The 19169-nt window shown below is 37.7% G+C and overlaps 1 protein-coding gene across 2 annotated transcripts in view; it reads left to right on the top strand.

Annotated features, from left to right (window-relative positions):
• Positions 1-844: 844 nt before the first annotated feature.
• Positions 845-19169, top strand: part of LOC150079458 (uncharacterized) — a 145024-nt gene continuing 126699 nt past the window's right edge. For both annotated transcript variants that reach the window (XM_090382617.1, XM_090382618.1), the window contains exons 1-2: positions 845-964; positions 10943-11138. In XM_090382617.1, coding sequence (XP_090238743.1) covers positions 11137-11138 — 2 coding nt within the window. In that variant the 5' untranslated portion in view covers positions 845-964; positions 10943-11136. The remainder of the gene's footprint in view (positions 965-10942; positions 11139-19169) is intronic.

A 19169-nucleotide genomic window follows, 5' to 3' on the forward strand; every position in this document is an offset into this window, starting at 1 on the left:
CTTCTAGTTACTGGCACTTTGTGTAACTTTCACATCCATTTATGCATACTGTATTCAATATATTAATACAACTTATATATACTCTTGCATCCTTTAATGCTTGCACTTTTTGGTGCATCTGTCATACCTGACTTATTAAAAATATTCAAAAAAATGCTTATTAAATTATTATATATGTGTGAAAACATAAGCAAACTACCATATTACACTGAAGAAATAAATATAAAGTATGAACCCCAGGGACTCACATGTGGTGAGTATGGACTTGGCACACCCAGGGTCCTCAGCTGGATATCATCATTCTTCTCTTTCTTGGTGATTCCCTTCTACTTCTGATTCTTGTTCTCTCTCTCTCTCAGAGTAATTCAGAATTTTTTTTTTTTTTTGGCTGGTGCAGCATAAGCCTCAGGCTTCCTTGCACCATATGCTAATAATAATAATAAATAATAATAAGAATGAGAAAAAAATTGGGGGTATAAAAAACGTATAGGCGAAAATAAATGGATGTGAACTGACAAAAGAAAAATCCACCGTCTGCAGCATTTCCATACGGCTATCATAACCGTTATTTTACTACTCTCGAAATATTTACTTATGTTTATATTTCACTATTCTGCCATCTTTAATAGCGTCTTCTTTTGTATAAAAATAATAATTAATTATGAATATCTCATACTAATAATAATTGAATCGATATAGTGTCCATCGCAACTACAAAACTGTAGAAAATTCTCCAGGAACTCTTCGCAATGGTCCGACCTGTTTCCATGTTCATACAATGATGGCTCCACTTTCTATGCGCTTTACCATGTAAAAGGATATCGCCTATGGGAGTGTCCACTCTGTGAAACTGAGGGCGTTGGGAGTAATTCAGCAAGTGTTCACTCTGTATCTTACTTCTCTGTGTATCCCTAAACAAATTGAGAAAATACCAGTATGTAAATGCTTGATATTTTCGGATTAAGTAAGTTTTATTATTACTTTATTTTTTATTAATTTAATCTTTCATTAAATAAAGTAAGGAAACACTTATACCAAGTGATCAGTTCAAAGTTAGTTATTATAAGTGCTTTTGTACTTAAAAACAAATTTTGAAGTATTCCAGTTGGGATAAGAGTTTCATTACATCGCAGAAGATAGCACAGAGTAGAATCTTAGCCCTGATCTGTGAAAAAGTAACCGAAACTATTATGTAGCAAAATGTCGCTGCTATAAGCGTAGATAATATCGGTTATGTAATGGGCATCATGTGGTGGACGTATATTTTGTTGCCCCTAATGATAGCTTTATACTTATTTTATGTACTTTATTTTCTTATCTATTTTCATAATGTCATTATTCATATATATATATTTTTTTCTTTTTTCTGGACATATCAGTCCTCTGCTGCTGAATTCGAATTAATTTTTTTATTTACATAAATTGAACCGTGTAAAGCACACTTTAGTCTCGAAGACAATTAATTAATAAATTGCGACTTCTTCAAGAAAGAGTAATTTTTATACAAGGCCTATTTGAAGTTAAGCGAGCCTGTGTAACTTTTGCCCATTTACCTGCTGCTTAAACGTGAGTAAAGTTCACCTGCTAGTGTCTCCTAACAATTTTTAAAAAGAAATTACAGTATATAAGCGGATAACCGGGCGTTTGCCTATCTCCACCTAATGTCTCTGTGATGGGATACAGAATCTCTGTAAACGGGCCTGTCACGTGATCAAACAACTGTGATCTTATCACGTGCCTCTGAAGCGATCGTCAGTTGTCCTGCGATAACGTGAATTTAGAAACTGGTATGTCGGCACGCAGTCGTTGGTGGGATGGCATTACGTTACTCGCCGCAAAGATACTTGGGAAATCGGTCACGTGATAACTGACGCTCGATTCAGCATGGCGGCAGTCCCTGTGCTATCTTTGCAATCATAGAAACTGGCACTCGTACTCACCAGAGTAGTAACATATCTTACTTCTCTGTGCTCGTACTGATGCTCGCTTCGGCGCGGGTTATATGACAGAAATAGGAGCGAAAGTTGTCGATCACTGCAGTGACGTACGCCTCCTCCCTGAACAAACCGGATGTACCAGCTTTTAAAGTTTAATCCCCTGCGTATAAATTATTAGAATTGCACGCTGAATTCCAGTTAACGGTACACTCATCTAAATGGCTGTGAGAAGCGGGGTAAAGCATTGATTGACAGGTTGTGACTCCGCCCGCTTTGGCGCTAAATGAAACGCCTAAAAATGTACATCACACTACAGTGATGTATCAAAAAAAAAAATTGATACATCACTGTAGTGTATCTTTGAATGGTTTTTATAAATAAGCAGGGCAGAGATTCAGAAACGGGTACCCCTTTCAAAATGGCGGCGATACAGCCGTGATTGACGGGTGTTGACTCCGCCTATCGTCACGTGATCTCATTCAGAGACGGATGCAGCCGGCACGGGAGAACACGCACTGCGTGCCACCCGTGCCACGTAACTAACGGTAATGGAAACACGAGGAAACACGTGTTTTGATTACGGTAATGGAAACACTAGGAAACACGTGTTTTGATTACACGTGGTTGCGAGATACTTCTATTGATTATTGGTATTGTTTATTGTTCCAACCCCTCACATAGACGGGGGTATGGGGGCGGTAGCCCCCAGAAAAAAAAATTAAAAAAATTATTAAAAATTAATAAAGAAAAAGAATGGCCGCAATCAATAGCCGTACTTCTTACTTGTTTCTAATACAGTTAACTGGATAGTGGAATATAACAAAACCAGTCAAATCCATATCTGCAATAAGGCCTCTGAGGTTGGGATTATTCATACCACCAGTTTTAAACACACACACACACCAACCGTTTATGACTGATTGAATAATGAAATAAAATAAAATGATAGAAAAGACTGTAAAATAATATTTACAAAAAACTTTTAATTATTTACAAAAAACTAAACTATAACAAAAAAACTATAGCACTATTGGGAAAAACAACACCAGATCTCCCCTGACAACGCTGTCATCCTTGACCGGGCGCATAGATTCTGGGACCGCAAGTGGCTGGAAAGTTTGTGGATTGGATCCTCTGGTAACAATAGTATAAACAGAGACAGGGGAGTTAGGCTTCACCCCCTTTTTGAGGCGGTGGTTTTGACAAGAGACAAGCATTTTAATTTTCCACTTGTCCAGACCACTTCCGGTTCTGGTACAAGTGAAAGGAATGCTGAGTATGCGCCTGGTCATCCACGTGTGCCGTGTACCTGGTATTTAATTAAGGATGTGTCGTTTAAGTCTCACTATTACTGAGGAAGACACCTCCGAAAGCTCTAGTAGTGTTTTTTTTATCGTCTTTTATATTTTAACGCATTTTAACTTATTTAACTTTTGTTATAGTTTAGTTTTTTGTAAATATTATTTTACAGTCTTTTCTATCATTTTATTTTATTTCATTTCATTTCATTTCATTATTCAATCAGTCATAAACGGTTGGTGTGTGTGTTTAAAATTGGTGGCAGTCAAATCCAATCGAAATGTTTATTTTTTCAAACAATATAAGGCCAACCCCAGGGGCTCACATTTGGTGCTTGGCATACCTAGGATAATATCATTCTTCTCTTGGTGATTCCCTTCTACTTTTGACTCTCTCACTCTCCCTTAAGGTAACTCGGAAATTAATTTTTTTTTGGCTGGTGCCGCATAAGCCTCAGGCTTCCTTGTGGCATGTAGCTAATAATAAAATGAAATCCCAATAATTTAATTTCATTTTATCAATCTAATTTAAATCATAATAAAATGAAATCTAAATTATATCAGGGAAAGGCTTCAGTTATAAACCTAGATTTTAAAATACTGGGGCAATATTTTGTTGGGTCCTTGGAAATTTTCAGACCAAATTCTAACCCTTCCTCCTCTTCACAAAAATATTGTTATAAATTTGGAATAATAGCTCCAGTTCTTTTCAGAATTGCTTAAACCTAAAATAGTTGTATTTTTTTTTTTTCCCCAAAAAAAAATTAGCAGCATAAAACTATATTAGCATGCTATAGTGATTAATTCAAGTTCTGAAAATGGCAGGTGGTGTTGTTGTTATTTGGTTTTTAGGAGCATTAGCAACTAAGGCCATATTGCTCCGGGGATATGCGGTGGTCATTCCCTGACCTTTCTGCATCTCTGTATTTGGTGGTCACGGGCTCAAACCCCGGTGTAATCAAGAAGCGTGTGCTACGCACTGCTGCTCCTGCCCACTTGGGTACAGAGGTGCCAGGCAGGTGGTGTCAAACACCACACAACTGCCCTGTCGGTAAAATGTGGAAGTGTTCAGTGTAAATACTTTTAAAAAGTTAGTTAGCTATTTTGGTTTTTTAGGAGCATTAGCAACTAAGGCCATATTGCTCCTGGAATATGCGGTGGTCATTCCCTGACCTTTCTGCATCCTCCGTATTTGGTGGTGACAGGCTCAAACCTCTGTTTAATCAAGAAGCAGTGTGCTACGCACACTGCTGCTCCTTCCCACCTGGCTACGGAGGCGCCTTTTAAAAAGTGTAATAAAGTATGGGAGATAATGAAAAGAGAAACAGAGATTTTTGGAGCTGGATGATGTAGAGACTAGATGTTTGTTTTTTGGAGGGTCCTTGGTAAATTGATTGTTTTGGTCATACTGTGCTGTTTTATATGTTATTGGATGGGATTGATTGTTATAATCCATGATATTCTTGGATCAGTATTCACAGGATAAAGGGGAATGTCAAGATTGGAGGAATTGCCAAGCTGTCCCTAATCCAGGCAACAGCCTGGTTTGGGAGGGTTATCCCCCTGGTGTCCACTGAATTTCATACCCAATTCTCTCAAAACAAGTGATAAATGGCAAACCAATGCAATATCAAGGAAGGTAGAGATAGATGAAATAAACTTTGAACGGAATCAACTAAAGAAGAAAATAATCTATTTTAGAGTGATCATAAGATAGGTAATGCAGAAGAGGATTGCTCAAATGGTGAATCTGACCTGTAAGAAATAAAATAATATAGTTTCATAAAAATATAAAATTTGTGTCCATTTGTTGTGATGAACAAATTTTACCTCCCTTACTCTTCCCTCTCTCAAAAAAGTACCATTGCAGAAATCCTTCTCAAGACATTCTCATATAGTTCATCAACTCATTGTCAAACACTTAATGACTATGCCAAATTAGTTTTATTCCCCTGAAGTAATTATTTGATAATCCTATTGCTGAATTATTAGCAGGTGATGCTAATAAATTCTTTAAATATCCACATTCATGTCTATCAATGCTGAATATTGATAATGATAAATTAATTAATGAATCCATGGTGAGTTATTTAAAATGGAGTTGAAGGACATAAAAAGTTATTTACTTTGTTTTTCTATTACAGAAAGAAAACAGAAAGTAGAAAAATTCAATTTGTGAAAAAACCAAAATGTGCTTGAAATTTAATGCAGTTCATACAGTGATGTTTAATATCCCTAATTTAGGGCTAGTGAAGCAGTAGCAGCATATCCTTATTACATTTGGACCCATCCATTGATAACTATATTGTGTTTCTCTTCTTAAATTGCTGGCCTGTTGTACTATTGGACCACACACACACAGAGGAAACAAGAATATTTAGTGTATCCACCTTACAACTCAAAAAGTGTAGAAATATCAACTGTAAAAGCACAAACCCCTTTGTGGTTTTATAGTTGATATTCTTGATCAAATGCCTAACATTTTTCTAGATTTTTTTTCATATGAACTAAGTCAATCACAGGAATCTATGGAAATTTAGCTTTAGTATTATAATAAAGGATGCATGCTTTTTCTGCATCTGCCAAAAAAAAAAAGTTCCGTAATTCATACCTACCCCATTGCCAAAAGTACCTATCCAATTCTGCTTTGAACTTTACAACTGTGACCACTGTGGTAGGCAGTTCATTCCACTGATTTACAATGCACTGCCTGAAAGTAAAATTCTAGCTTTCTATTACTCCCCAAAATTTTTTATTTCTGCCACTGAAAATATATCTACCTCTTTAGATTTTAGTAAGCTTCTGCCACTGTTCCACATTAAATATCGCTGTACAAATATCGCTTGGAGAAGTGTGGCAATAGGGGCAAGCTATTACTGTGGATAAGGGGATGGTTGAGGGGTGGAAGACAGGGTAGTTGTAATTGGGCACTGCTCTTCTTGGACTAATTTTATTAGTGGAGTCCCTTAGGGGTTCAGTTCTGGCACCTTACTGTTTCAGTATTTATTAACGATATTGATGAAAGCATATCAAGCTTATTGTCTAAGTTTGCAGATGATACAAAAGTTGGCAGGAATCAAGGCATACTACTGCAGAAATGTGTAGATAAATTAGGCAGATGAGGTTTAACATCAGTGCAAGGTGCTACATATGGGCAGCATTAATCCCAGAATCAGTCTGGTGTTACCACACTCAAGGTGGTGGAAAATGAAATGGACTAATGGGTAATTGGCTAGTCCAGCATGAAGTTTTCTGAGCAGTGAAGACAGGCTTCTAGTACAGCTCATAGGGCTCTATGATATACAGTAACTTTGCCAGTAGGGACAAGGAAGCTATACACTGGATTTTTATTTTCAGTTTAAATTATTGGAAGGCAGCAGTTTTGTTAATCATTTTTTGGTATATGGAATATAGTAATTTCCACTATCATGTAATTTTTTTAAAATTATTTGTTAACACTAAATTAAGTCACACCTCAGTTGGAAATGTTAATTGCAGAAAAAGGCTTAATTCTTAAGTGTATAATATGGGTTCTCATAAGTGTGGAACAAGTCATTCAAATTCATTCCTTGTAGATTGTGTAGGTGTAGTAGCAAAACAAAAAGATAAAATATTTGAAAGAGATAGTGGCTTCCATATGCAGAATTAGTACAAGATGACACATGGCAGAAAAAAATGTACTTTTGGAGTATGTAGGAATAGATGCTAGTATTTCTGGTCTTCAGATTATCAACCTTCAGTATCATCACACAGATGTTCCAAGTATCAGCAAGATAATGTTCTCTGCAGAAATAGATAATCCATTTGATGAAACTGAGAAAGTCAAGTAGTTTACTGTTAGCAAAATTTAACGTAAAGAATAAAACTCCTGAATATTTTTGACTGATCAATATTTAAACCTGTTGGAGATTCCCTTAGAAGAAGTACACTGAAAGGACAGAATTCATATGATACCTGGTTCCTGGACAATGTGACACTGTCACCCCTCTCACTAGTGGACGAACCCACTGCTTGGCAGGTATATTAGGTATACTGCATCACTGTATTCACATGGACTGCAATTCGATGTCAGTATGGATAAACATTGTGAGTTAACAGACTTTGAAAGAGGGATGATAGTGGATGCCCGATGCATGGGTCACTCTATTGCAGAGGTTGTACTGAAATTGCAGTATCCCCATTTGACAGTATCAAGAGTGTATCAAGACTCTGCCATTTCTGGAACATGCTAACAATCGATTAAAATAGGATCAGGTATTAATGGTTTAGGAGTGTACGTAAAGGCGAAGCAGATTTCTCAGAAGGACGGTGGAACTTCAACCTACACAGGGTCAGGTCAGAATTCCTTGAAAAGGACTGAGCCAGGAGAAGTATACAGAGAAACGGGGTGAAGAAGCTTAGAAGGTCAAGGGTGAAGGAATTTATCGGGGATTATATTAAAATAAGGCTGGGGGGAACTTTAGAACCAAATGGGGGTATATAAGGATTTGGTTGGCGGGAAAGAGAGAGTAAGTTGGTCGTTGAGGGGGTAAGTTGGTCGTTTAGTGAATGAGTTGGGCAGTGAGTTTTTTTGGAGGAAGTGTAGTGGTGATGTTAAGAGATGAGTGGTAGTAGTGTACCAGAGAATATGTCTAAAGGGGTATAAATCAGAAAAGTTTAACTGGAATAGGAGCAGTATAGGCAAGGAGGGAGTTCTGAGTGGAGTCCGAATAGCTGAATTTAGGATACGCGAAAGATGACAAAGACCAAATAGTCCGTTAACACAGCATTTCGATCTGATAAAAAAAAAGTGGGAAGAGGAAGTGCAGAACAAAGGAATCCCAAAAATCAAAACCCGAATTGAAAATCGTCCTAAAACCAAGGAGCTGGCCCAACTTGGAGAAGGGGACAATTAATTGTAAGTACTCTTTATCATTATTATACCTAGTCCAAGATGTAGTTCAGGAGAGAAGTAACGTAATGTTGGAACTAAAGAGAATGACAAAATAAGGCACTCTGTATTCCTATATGTGAATGACTTGATTAACCTGTTCGATGGAAGGAGAACACCCAACTGAAGTCTTTAAAACTGCTGAGAACTGTCATAATTCCTCGTAGTAGATGAGATTTAGTAAAAACTTTGGTAACTGTGCATCCCTGTGGAGTTTACTTGTACTGGACAATTAATTGTAAAATTAACCTTTGTTATTAATTACAATAATGTATGTACCTAAGTTTGAACCCTTATATTAAACAATGTTGCAATTATATGTATATGTCAGTTTGTCTCACTCTATTCTAGATAACCCAAAATCCCTGGACTTAGTCAGAGGCCCAAGGGTAACATATAGTTACCTAAATAAAATAACAGTAGGTAAAAAAATAAAAAAATATATATAAATTAATTAAATACTTATATATAGTACAGTAAAAAGGCATTCCCCCTACACTGTCTTGCATCGTTTCAGCCAAATGGAGAGTGACAGTGGCACAAATCACTGCCGACTTCAATGAGGGTGGTGCCAAAAATGTCTCTACTAAGGCCATCAAGCGATCATGAACCACTGACCCACCAGAGGCCCATTGCTGACACCATGACACAAGACTTTGCCTGAACTAGGTGAAAGAACATCAGCACTGGACCTTGGATGATTATAGACGGGTCTCCTGGTCCAATGAGTCCTGTTTCCAGTTATTTCGAGCAGATGGGAGGGTGTGCATCTGGCAGAAACTGCACGAAGATATGTGCCCGTCATGTCAGTAAGGAACTGTTGAGGCAGGTGGACGGTCAGTAATGTTCTAGGGTGTGTTCATCTTGCACACTTTGGGACCTCTGGTACGTCTAGATGCATCTCTGAATGGTCCAGGTTATGTGTCCATCCTTGCAGACCATCTGCATCTATTCATGGTCATCGTGCATCCACAGGGCAATGGACTCTGCCAGCAGGACATTGTGCCTCCCCATAGAGCCGTGGTGACTAGAAATATGGTTCAAAGAGCATGCCACAGATTTTATTACCATGGAATGGCCTCCTCGTTCACCGGTCATGAACCCTGTGGATATCTTTGGGATGCTGTGGAAAGGTCCATTCGTGCTTTGGATCCTCCACCCAGGAATGCGATGGAATTATGAACAGCGGTGCATCAAGCATGGTTGGAAATACCTGTGGAACGCTTTTGTGAACTATTGGACTCAATGCCTCGTCATGTGACTGCCCTTATCCAGGCGAAAGGTGGGCCTACCCATTACTAGATAGGTATTCCATGATTTCTGTCCACTCGGTGTAATTATTAAGGTCCTGGTGAAGCTACTTTACATTTAGAAACTAATGTCGAATCATTATTACACTCTGCCAATTTTGGAGAAGCAGAACAACAGCTCGTCTATTATGATTTCCTAGCATGGTATTTTCCTTCTCAAACAATAAATCAATCGCTCTTTCAAGATTATATGATTTCCTTAGGATGGCAAGACTTACAGGAAACAGTTTATAGCAGTCTATTCAGAGCTTTTGATTCTTTTAACCAAGGACATTTGACATTTAAAGATGTGTTGCTAGGATTAGTTACACTGGACCCTGTACTCACCATGGAGGACCACCAGAAATGAGATGCCATTATATCTTTCATTTTTATGATGTAATAGTGATTGATTAATGGAATTTTAAGAATTTGGTCAAATGATATAAGACATTCATGTAATTAAAGGATTGTCAAAAGATCCAGTAGCCATTGAAAATAGTATTGTTGCTAATGCTAGAATATTTCATCTTGAAAAAGGAGAGTCTTATCCTGAATAACTTTTTAGTAGCTTTTTGTGGTATTCACTTTTCTGCACAGTACAGTGTCATTCCAGCTCTGATATTGAAAAGAAAATCATATGCCAGTCTTATTTTTGGGCCACCTGCAGCTAAGCAACTGAGGTCAGATCATGATATTCCAAAATCATGTTACCACTCTGGTAATCAAATGACTTGTGAATCTGCTGAAGAGTCATCTGGAGCATATGATTTGGCAACTCATTCTGTAAAAAATCAGGCAAACTGGCACACTAATGGATGTTAATTCTCTCTGGGATCTGGAAGGTACTGCAGCAGTTAGTAGCAGTAAAAGATTTACTGAAAAACAGAGTTGAAAGGATATCATCTGTTGACTCTTTTAATCAGAGGTCCCATTACAGTGAAATGTTAGAAGGTTTGAGGTATTTTGAGAAACCAGTGAAAAAAGACAGTTTAGAAAGTCAGGTTGGAGTTAGACACACACCCAAGGAACCATATAACTGGGGTTAGGTTGACAAGAAAGATCTAGCAAATTGACTATTGTCTGTTTTTCATTTGATTATCCCATTGTATAAGGCAGCATTTCCAAAACTTTTTTGGTCACAGAACACTTTTCATCTCGCAATATATTCACGGAACACTTAAGAAACACAAGTTTAGCATGAGCCGAAGAACTGTTGCTAATATTTTATTACATATGGCACACTGTGCATCAGGATTCATATCTGGACCTGGTCGCCATTCCCCTCTTACAATGATACCTGGATATGCCACTGAATGTGATTATTTTAAAAAAATGGTATATACACTTTATGTAATAATTTTGCACCGAGATAAATATTTTTCAAGTCTTGCATGCTTAAACATTTATGAATTGTGTATTAATTTTTTTCTTACTATATATGATTTGATACAAACAATTATGAATTTTTTTTTATATATATAATAGTTGCAGCATGATCTGCAGGCTTTATCATAGTGGCAGGCCATATAAGGACAATAGACACTTTGTACTGGCCAGAAAAGATTAAAAAAAATAAAATAAATATTTTTGTAGAAGAGGGAGATAAGTTCCAGGCTATCTTTTATTCCAGCTAAGCACTTCAGAATTCAAGAGGTCTAACCGCAAAATCAGTTCAGCCAATGTGAGTACTATTTACATTAAGTGGAAATGTTTTTGTTATTTAGGGAAAGAAATTTTTTAATCTTATCTTTCACATCTGAATTAATTTAACATTATTTGGAAAATATTTTTGACAAATCTGATAAAATTGTTATATAACATGTCTTTGATTAGTTGTAGTAATTGGTGCTTCTAGGAATTTTTATGCATAGAGGATGGGGTGTTATTTTATAAGTGATTGTATGATATTTGTGTGCGTGTTTCTTCTCCAGTATTGAATGTCAGACCTTTTTGGTAATATTTATTATCATGGTAATATTTATTATTTGATATGTTTTTCTTAATCTATGTCGTAGCAGTTTCATCTCAACATTATTAACTTTTAGAAGTTATAAAACCTTGCATGCTAATATTTCTTGTTCAAAGTTTTTCGTTTCATTTTTTTTCATGGTCAAAGATAACTTAAAAGTGCTGTAGTGGTGTTGTTAGGGTTCCTACCACAGCACTGATTTCCAGATTAGTTTCCACCAGTGGAAATAGGTGTTTGCCGACCAAGTGGACAAATCACCTTTAACTCATTGGATCAGAGCAACATAACTGTAACATTTCAGATAATGAGAATTTATATCTATTAATATTTTTATTATTATTAGTATTGGAAAATGATGCTTATAGAAGAAGTATGCTTATACAGCTTCAAAAAAAAAAAGGGCAATATTACCGCCTTATCTGTCCATCTCCTCTAATAATATATCTAATTCTTCCTTAACTTTATGCAACCTACCTACTTCCACAACAATCAATGGTAGTTTGTTCCAATTATCAATTATTATCTGGTTGAAAGCAAATTTTTATCCATCTATCCTGCAGCCGTCCCATTTCAATTTAAGTTTATGTCCCCTTGTGTGTGTGTGTTGTCTGTAAAAGCATATACTACCATCATTATTAAGTTTACTCAATCTATTTAAAGCTTTAAAAACATCACTTTCCTTGCAAGTTCATAGTTTCCAAATGCTGCAATTTACAGAACCAAAGTCTTTTATTGTAAAAGTACCTCTTTGTGTTCTTGACTAACCTGGTTGCTCTTCTCTGCACCTATTCCAAGAGATCCACATCTTTCTTGGAATGAGGCTTCCAGACCTATATGCAGTACTTAAATGTAGCCCGACCATACCCTTATGGAATATGATAATTTGTCCCTGCTAGCAAAGTTCTGTATATCATCGATAGAGCCCCATGAGCTGCTCTAGCAAGCCTGCCTGCACTGCTCAGAGAACTTTGTGTCAGACTGTACAATTACTCCTATGTCTCTGTCATCCTCAATTACTGCTGCCCATATGCATTTCCTTGCATTTACCAATTTTAAACCTCAATTGCCACTTCTCTTCATATGAATAATTTTTTTTTAGTTCTTGCTCAGTAATATGCCTTGATTCTTGTCATTAACCTCCTACCAACATTTGTGTTATCTGCAAACTTAGACAATAAGCTTGATACACCTTGATCAGTATCATTAATAAATATTGTAAACAGTTCAGGGACCTAGCACTGAACTCTCAGGAACTTCACTAATAACATTAGCCCCCGAAGTTCAGTGTCCATTTATAGCCATCCTCTGTCTTCAGCCACTCAATCATAGCTTTAACCTTAGCAGTAACTTTTCCTACTGCCACACTGCTCCAATTTGTACAGCAGTTTTTTTGGATGCAACAGTGTCAAAGATACTTGTATTAGATTCATTTTGTGTTCAGGAACAGCCATGAGAATTTTGTTGAACTGACTGCACGATTACCCCCAGGTTTTTTTTTCAATCTCCATTTCCCTAAGTGTGATATACACAGTTTGTACATTAATCTGGGGTAACTGCTCTCCATATGATGTAACTTGCATTTGTTGATGTTAAGGTTCAATTGTCACTTCTCAGCCCATTTACTTAATTTGTTTAGATCTTGTTGCAGTAGCATACCCTGATTATTGTGATTAACCAACTTTCCAACCTTTGTATCATCTGCAAACTTAGACAATTTTGGTATGTTTTCATCAATATCATTAATAAATATAGAAAATAACAATGGGCCTAGCACTGAACCCTGGGGGACTCTGCTAATATCATTAATCCAAGAAGAACAGTCCAAGAATTAATCCAAAAATAACCACTAATTCGTTTTTAAATGTTCAAATTTTTTTTTATCTCACATTAAATATCCTCTGGTTGCAGAAAAGAGGAACAAGATTAGTTAGAAACAGAAAAGGGTATTTTTTCACTTTTTCATGTAAAGGGACATAAAGTGAAAAAGCATAGTTGCAAAATAGATATGTGAAAATTTACTTTCAGCCAGAGAGTAATTGATTGTTGGAAACAAACTGCCTCTGGTGAAGTGGAAACGAGTAGTTAAGGAACGGTAGGATTGGATAAATTATTGGAGGGATGTACATATTGCGGTGGATGATGAAGAGAGAGAGGTAGCAGTAGTAAAAGGCAAAGAAATGGGTTATAATTTCAGAAAAGGAAATTAGCATTAGTAGAGGCATTTGATGCAAGAAAGCAAGCTTGTGCAGTATCAGCCAGAAAAAAAAAAAAAAAAAAACACTTCCACTTCACCACCCTGTTCGTTCGAAATATCTGTCCAGCAGAGCCTTAAAATTATTTAGGCTATCAACTTCCATGACAAGGGATGGAAGTGTGTTCCACCAACCACCCGCTGGCTAAAGGCAAATTTCCGCACATCTATCCTACATCTGTCTTTCCTCAATTTGAATTTATGCCCTCTCGGGTGATTATTCTGAGCAAGAGGAAGAATCCCATCAGCATTGAGCATGCTCAAACCATTCAAGGCTTTATACACCTCTATCAGATCACCTCGCTGGTGCCTAGTCTCCAGACACTGTAATTTGCAAAACTTAAGCCTTTCTTCATAAGAGCACCCCTTTGTTCCATTCACTAATCTTGTTGCCCTTCTCTGTACTCGTTCCAGCAGCTCTACATCCTTCTTGAAATGAGGCCTCCAGACCTGTATACAGTACTCTATGTGTGGCCTGACCATTGCCTTATACAACGGAATAATCACCTCCTTATCCATGCTAGAAAAATTCCTATATATCATTGACAGTACACCATGAGCTACTCTTGCAGCCCGTCTGCACAGCTCAGAAAACTTCATATCTGCCTGCACAACCACCCCTAGGTCCCTTTCATTCTCTACCACTGTCAGAGTAGTACCACAGAGTTGATACGTTGCTCTGTGGTTGCTGTTTCCCATATGTAGTACTTTACATTTGTCAATGTTAAACTTCATTTGGCACCTCTCAGCCCATCTGCTCAACCTTTCCAGATCCTGTTGCAGCAGCATAGTGCCAGTAGTGTCCTTGACAACCCTGCCAACCTTCATATTGTTTGCAAACTTGAACATGAAACTTGATATACCATCATCAATATCATTTATAATGCTATTTATAATAACTATTATGATGCCTTAAGGTGCTACATGGCCCCTATTAACTGGGTAGATATCGCACGGAGAACGAATACAATTGAACTGTGGTATGCTTTAAAAACATTAATCACAGATGCCTTAAATGCGTATTTACCATTAAAAAAAATAAATACTCCATGAGGAGGGTTCCAAGTTGGATAAATAGTGAAGTTGCCACATTACTTGAGCAGAAAAAAAGGTGGCATGGAAAAGTTACAGAGCAATAAAAAGTACTGAAGCCTATAACAGCTACAAGATGATCTGTAATAGAGCCACAGAAAAGGTTCAACAGGCAAAGGCAGTTTATGAGAAATCGCTAGCAAACAGAGCAAAGGGGGGGTAAGGAATTCTTCACATATATAAATGCTAAGAAGAGCAGGACAAGCCAGATTGGACCTTTACATAAGGGGAAAGGGGATAGTATTAAATACACCAGCTGCCGTTGCAGATGAACTCAACAGTTATTTTGCATCGATACTTACAGAAGAAAAACCTTTTGTGGCAGTGGGAAATTGTGGGAGTGAAGTTGAAAAATATGTAATTAATGATATTGAAATTTTGCAAACAGGCCAGTAAGGCTCCTGGAGTTATTATTTTTATTATTATTATTAGCCATATGATGCAAGGAAGCCTGAGGCTTATGCTGCACCAGGCAAAAAAAAATTCTGAGAGAGAGAGAGAGAGAGAGAGAGAGAAAAGAATGATATCCAGCTCAGGACCCTGGGTGTGCCAAGCCCATACTCCCCAGATGTGAGCCCCTGGGGGGTAGATTTTTGATGGAATATACCCTATAATTTTAAGGGAGGTGGCAAGTGAGTGCATTGAACCATTGAGGCTAATTATGCGAGCATCACTAGACTCTGGGGAGATTCCATTGGATTGGAAAAGTGCCAATGTATCTCCCATACATAAGGGTGGTTCTAAGAGTGAAGTGGGAAATTATCGACCTGTCAGTCTGACTTCAGTGGCGGGGAAAATCATGGAGGCAGTGATCAAAGTTTAACAAATTTTGTTTCGTTTAACAAATCTGGTTTGCTATTTTGAAAGGGTCACTCATGAGCTGGATTTAGGAATAATTTCAACATTGTTTATTTAGATTTCAGCAAAGCTTTTGATTCAGTCCCACAGGAGCGGTTGCTTTATAAGCTGGAACAGGTTGGAATCACTGGAAAAAAACCTTAGATGGATATCAGGATGGCTTCAGGGCAGAGGGTTGTGATAAATGGCTATTCCTCAGATTGGGTTGATGTAAGAAGTGGGGTTCCCCAAGGATCAGTATTAGGACCACTGTTGTTTTTAATTTTCATAAACAACATTGATGAAGCGATAGAGGGCGTGATGTCTAAATTTACAGATGTTGTTAAAATTGGTAAAGTAGTTAATGATCACTGTTAAGCTGAGCTTATTCAGAGAGACCTAGATAGACTTCAGGAATGGTCAGAAAAATGGCAGCTTTGCTTTAATCCAACAAAGTGTAAGGTATTACACCTGGGAAACAGTAATCCCAAAATAACTTATTCACTTGGTAAGTTCAACTGAACCCAGTACTGGAGGAAAGGGACTTGGGTGTTATGATACGGTCAGACATGAAATTCTCTGATCATTGTAAGCATGTTGCAAGGAAGGCCCATGGTGTCCTATCGATGATCTATCGAACTTTTGCAAGTAGAGATAGGGATGTGATAATCCCATTATATAAGGCTTTTGTTAGACCACACTTGGAATACTTTGTTCAAGTATGGAGACCGCACCTAAAGAAAGACATCGAGCTTCTTGAAAGGGTGCAAAGACGGGTAACTCACCCAGTGAGATCGGCAAAAGGGTGTCCTTATGAAGAAAGACCGAATATGTGGGTTGCAGAGTTTGGAAACTAGACACCTTAGAGGAGATTTGATTGAGGTGTTTAAGACTCTGAGAGGCATCAGTAAAATGAATGAGGACGAAATTTTCAAGATTATAAATGTTGATGAAGTGACAAAAGGACGTGCTGCAGGAAGTTTTGTTACTGCTGAGGAAGGAAGTCAATGCTTCCAAAAGCTCCAGATTTTTATCGCTTTTAATCCGGTTTATTTTAGTGTATTTTATCACAAGGATTTCATCATAGTTTTAATGTTTTTCACATGTACATAATTAATTTAATATAATAGCAGTTTTTGTAAATATTTATTTTATTTTTAATTTTTAATTTGTAAATATTTTAGTTGCAGTAAAATCTTATTCTTATGGTTGGTGTATGAGCTGATTTATTGCTAAAATATTAATTTGCCCAACCTCAGAGGCCTTTTTCAGGATAATGTTGCTAGAACTAGGGGACATAAAAGATGTTTAGACTGAAGGAAGTTTTATTTTAGCTAGCGAGTTATAAATTACTGGAATAAGTTGCCTACATGGGTGGTAGAGGCTGACAGTTTGGGGAAATTCAAAGGTCATCTGGATAGTACTTTCAGGTGAGGGAAATGCATAGGATGATAGGTTTAATTTCCTTTTCTTTTATTAATTATTAGTTTTTTTTGTTTTTTTTATCATTCTTTTATTCGGATTTTTTTTTTTTTTTTTTTTGGCTGGTGCAGCTTTCTTGCGCCATGCGGCCATTACTAATACTAATAATATAATAATATGAGAGAGGCATGTTTTTTTGCTCATGCTGTACACGCTTACTTCCTTCCTTCATCATTTGCCATTAGCATTAGTAGAGGCATTTGATGCAAGAAAGCAAGCTTATGCAGCATCAGCCAAAAAAAACCAAATAAATAAAAAATAACCACTTCCAGTTCACCCCTCTGTTCGTTCGAAATACCTGTCCAGCTGAGCCTTAAACTTATTTAGGCTATCAATTTCCACGACAAGGGATGGAAGTGTATTCCAGCAACCAACCACCCACTGGCTAAAGGCAAATTTCCTCACGTCTATCTGTCTTTCCTCAATTTGAATTTATGCCCTCTCAGGTGATTATTCTGAGCAAGAGGAAGAATCCCATTAGCATTGAGCATGCTCAAACCATTCAAGGCTTTATACACCTCTATCAGATCATCTCGCCGGTGCCTAGTCTCCAGACACTGTAATTTGCAAAACGTAAGCCTTTCTTCGTAAGAGCACCCCCTTTGTTCCATTCACTAATCTTGTTGCCCTTCTCTGTACTCATTCCAGCACCTCTACATCCTTCTTGAAATGAGGCCTCCAGACCTGTATACAGTACTCAAGGTGTGGCCTGACCATTGCCTTATACAAGGGAATAATCACCTCCTTATCCCTGCTAGAAAAATTCCTATATATCATTGACAATACACCATGAGTTACTCTTGCAGCCCGTCTGCACTGCTCAGAGAACTTCATATCTGCCTGCACAACCACCCTCAGGTCCCTTTCATTCTCTACCACTGTCAGTGTAGTACCACAGAGTTGATACGTTGCTCTGGGGTTGCTGTTTCCCATGTGTAGTACTTTGACAAATGTAATGTTAAACTTCATTTGCCACCTCTCAGCCCATCTGCTCAACCTTTCCAGATCCTGTTGCAGCAGCATAGTGTCAGTAGTGTCCTTGACAACCCTGCCTACCTTTGTATCGTCTGGAAACTTCGACATTAAGCTTGATATACCATCATCAATATCATTTATAAATACAGAAAACAATAATGGACCCAACACTGAGCCCTGAGGGACTCCACTAATAACATTAGTCCACGACAAGCAGTGTCCATTGATTACCGTTCTCTGTCTTCTCCCCCTCAGCCACCCCTTTATCCACGGCAGCAATTTGCCTCCAATGCTACACTGCTCCAATTTGTGCAGCAGTCTTACATGTGCAACAGTATCAAAAGCCTTTCTAAGATCCAAGTATATAATATCAAAGTTATTCCCTGCATCCAGTTCCTTGCTGTGTCCATGCTGTGTCCACAACAAAACCATGCTGTGTCCGAGCTATAACTGAAGTCTTGTCTAAATGATCCTGCAGTGCTTCTTTAACTAGTGCCTCCATTAATTTTCCTGGAACAGAAGTTAAACTCACAGGTCTATAATTACTTGTGTCAGCCTTTGATCCTCCTTTGTGAATTGGGGTCACATTTGCACATCTTCTAATACTATTAGCATTAGCATTAGTAGAGGCATATGATGCAAGAAAGCAAGCTTATTCAGCATCAGCCAAAAAAAAAAAAAAAAAAAAACCCACTCCCATTTCACCCCTCTGTTCGTTCGAAATACCTGTCCAGTCGAGCTTTAAATTTGTTTAGGCTATCAACTTCAACAACAAGTGATGGAAGTCGGTTCCACCAACCAACCACCCGCTGGCCAAAGGCAAATTTCCGCACATCTATCTGACATCCGTCCTTCCTCAATTTGAATTTATGCCCTCTGAGGTGATTATTCTGAGCATGATGAAGAATCCCATTGGCATTGAGCATGCTCAAACCATTCAAAGCCTTATACACCTCTATCAGATCACCTCGCCGGTGCCTAGTCTCCAGGCTCTGTAATTTGCAAAACTTAAGCCTTTCTTCGTAAGAGCAACCCTTTGTTCCATTTACTAATCTTGTTGCCCTTCTCTGTACCCGTTCCAGCAGCTCTACATCCTTCTTGAAATG

The sequence above is a fragment of the Mastigoproctus giganteus genome, chromosome 10 (assembly GCF_048544385.1).
Source record: "Mastigoproctus giganteus isolate SK-2022 chromosome 10, ASM4854438v1, whole genome shotgun sequence".
In the NCBI taxonomy this organism is placed as follows: domain Eukaryota; kingdom Metazoa; phylum Arthropoda; class Arachnida; order Uropygi; family Thelyphonidae; genus Mastigoproctus; species Mastigoproctus giganteus.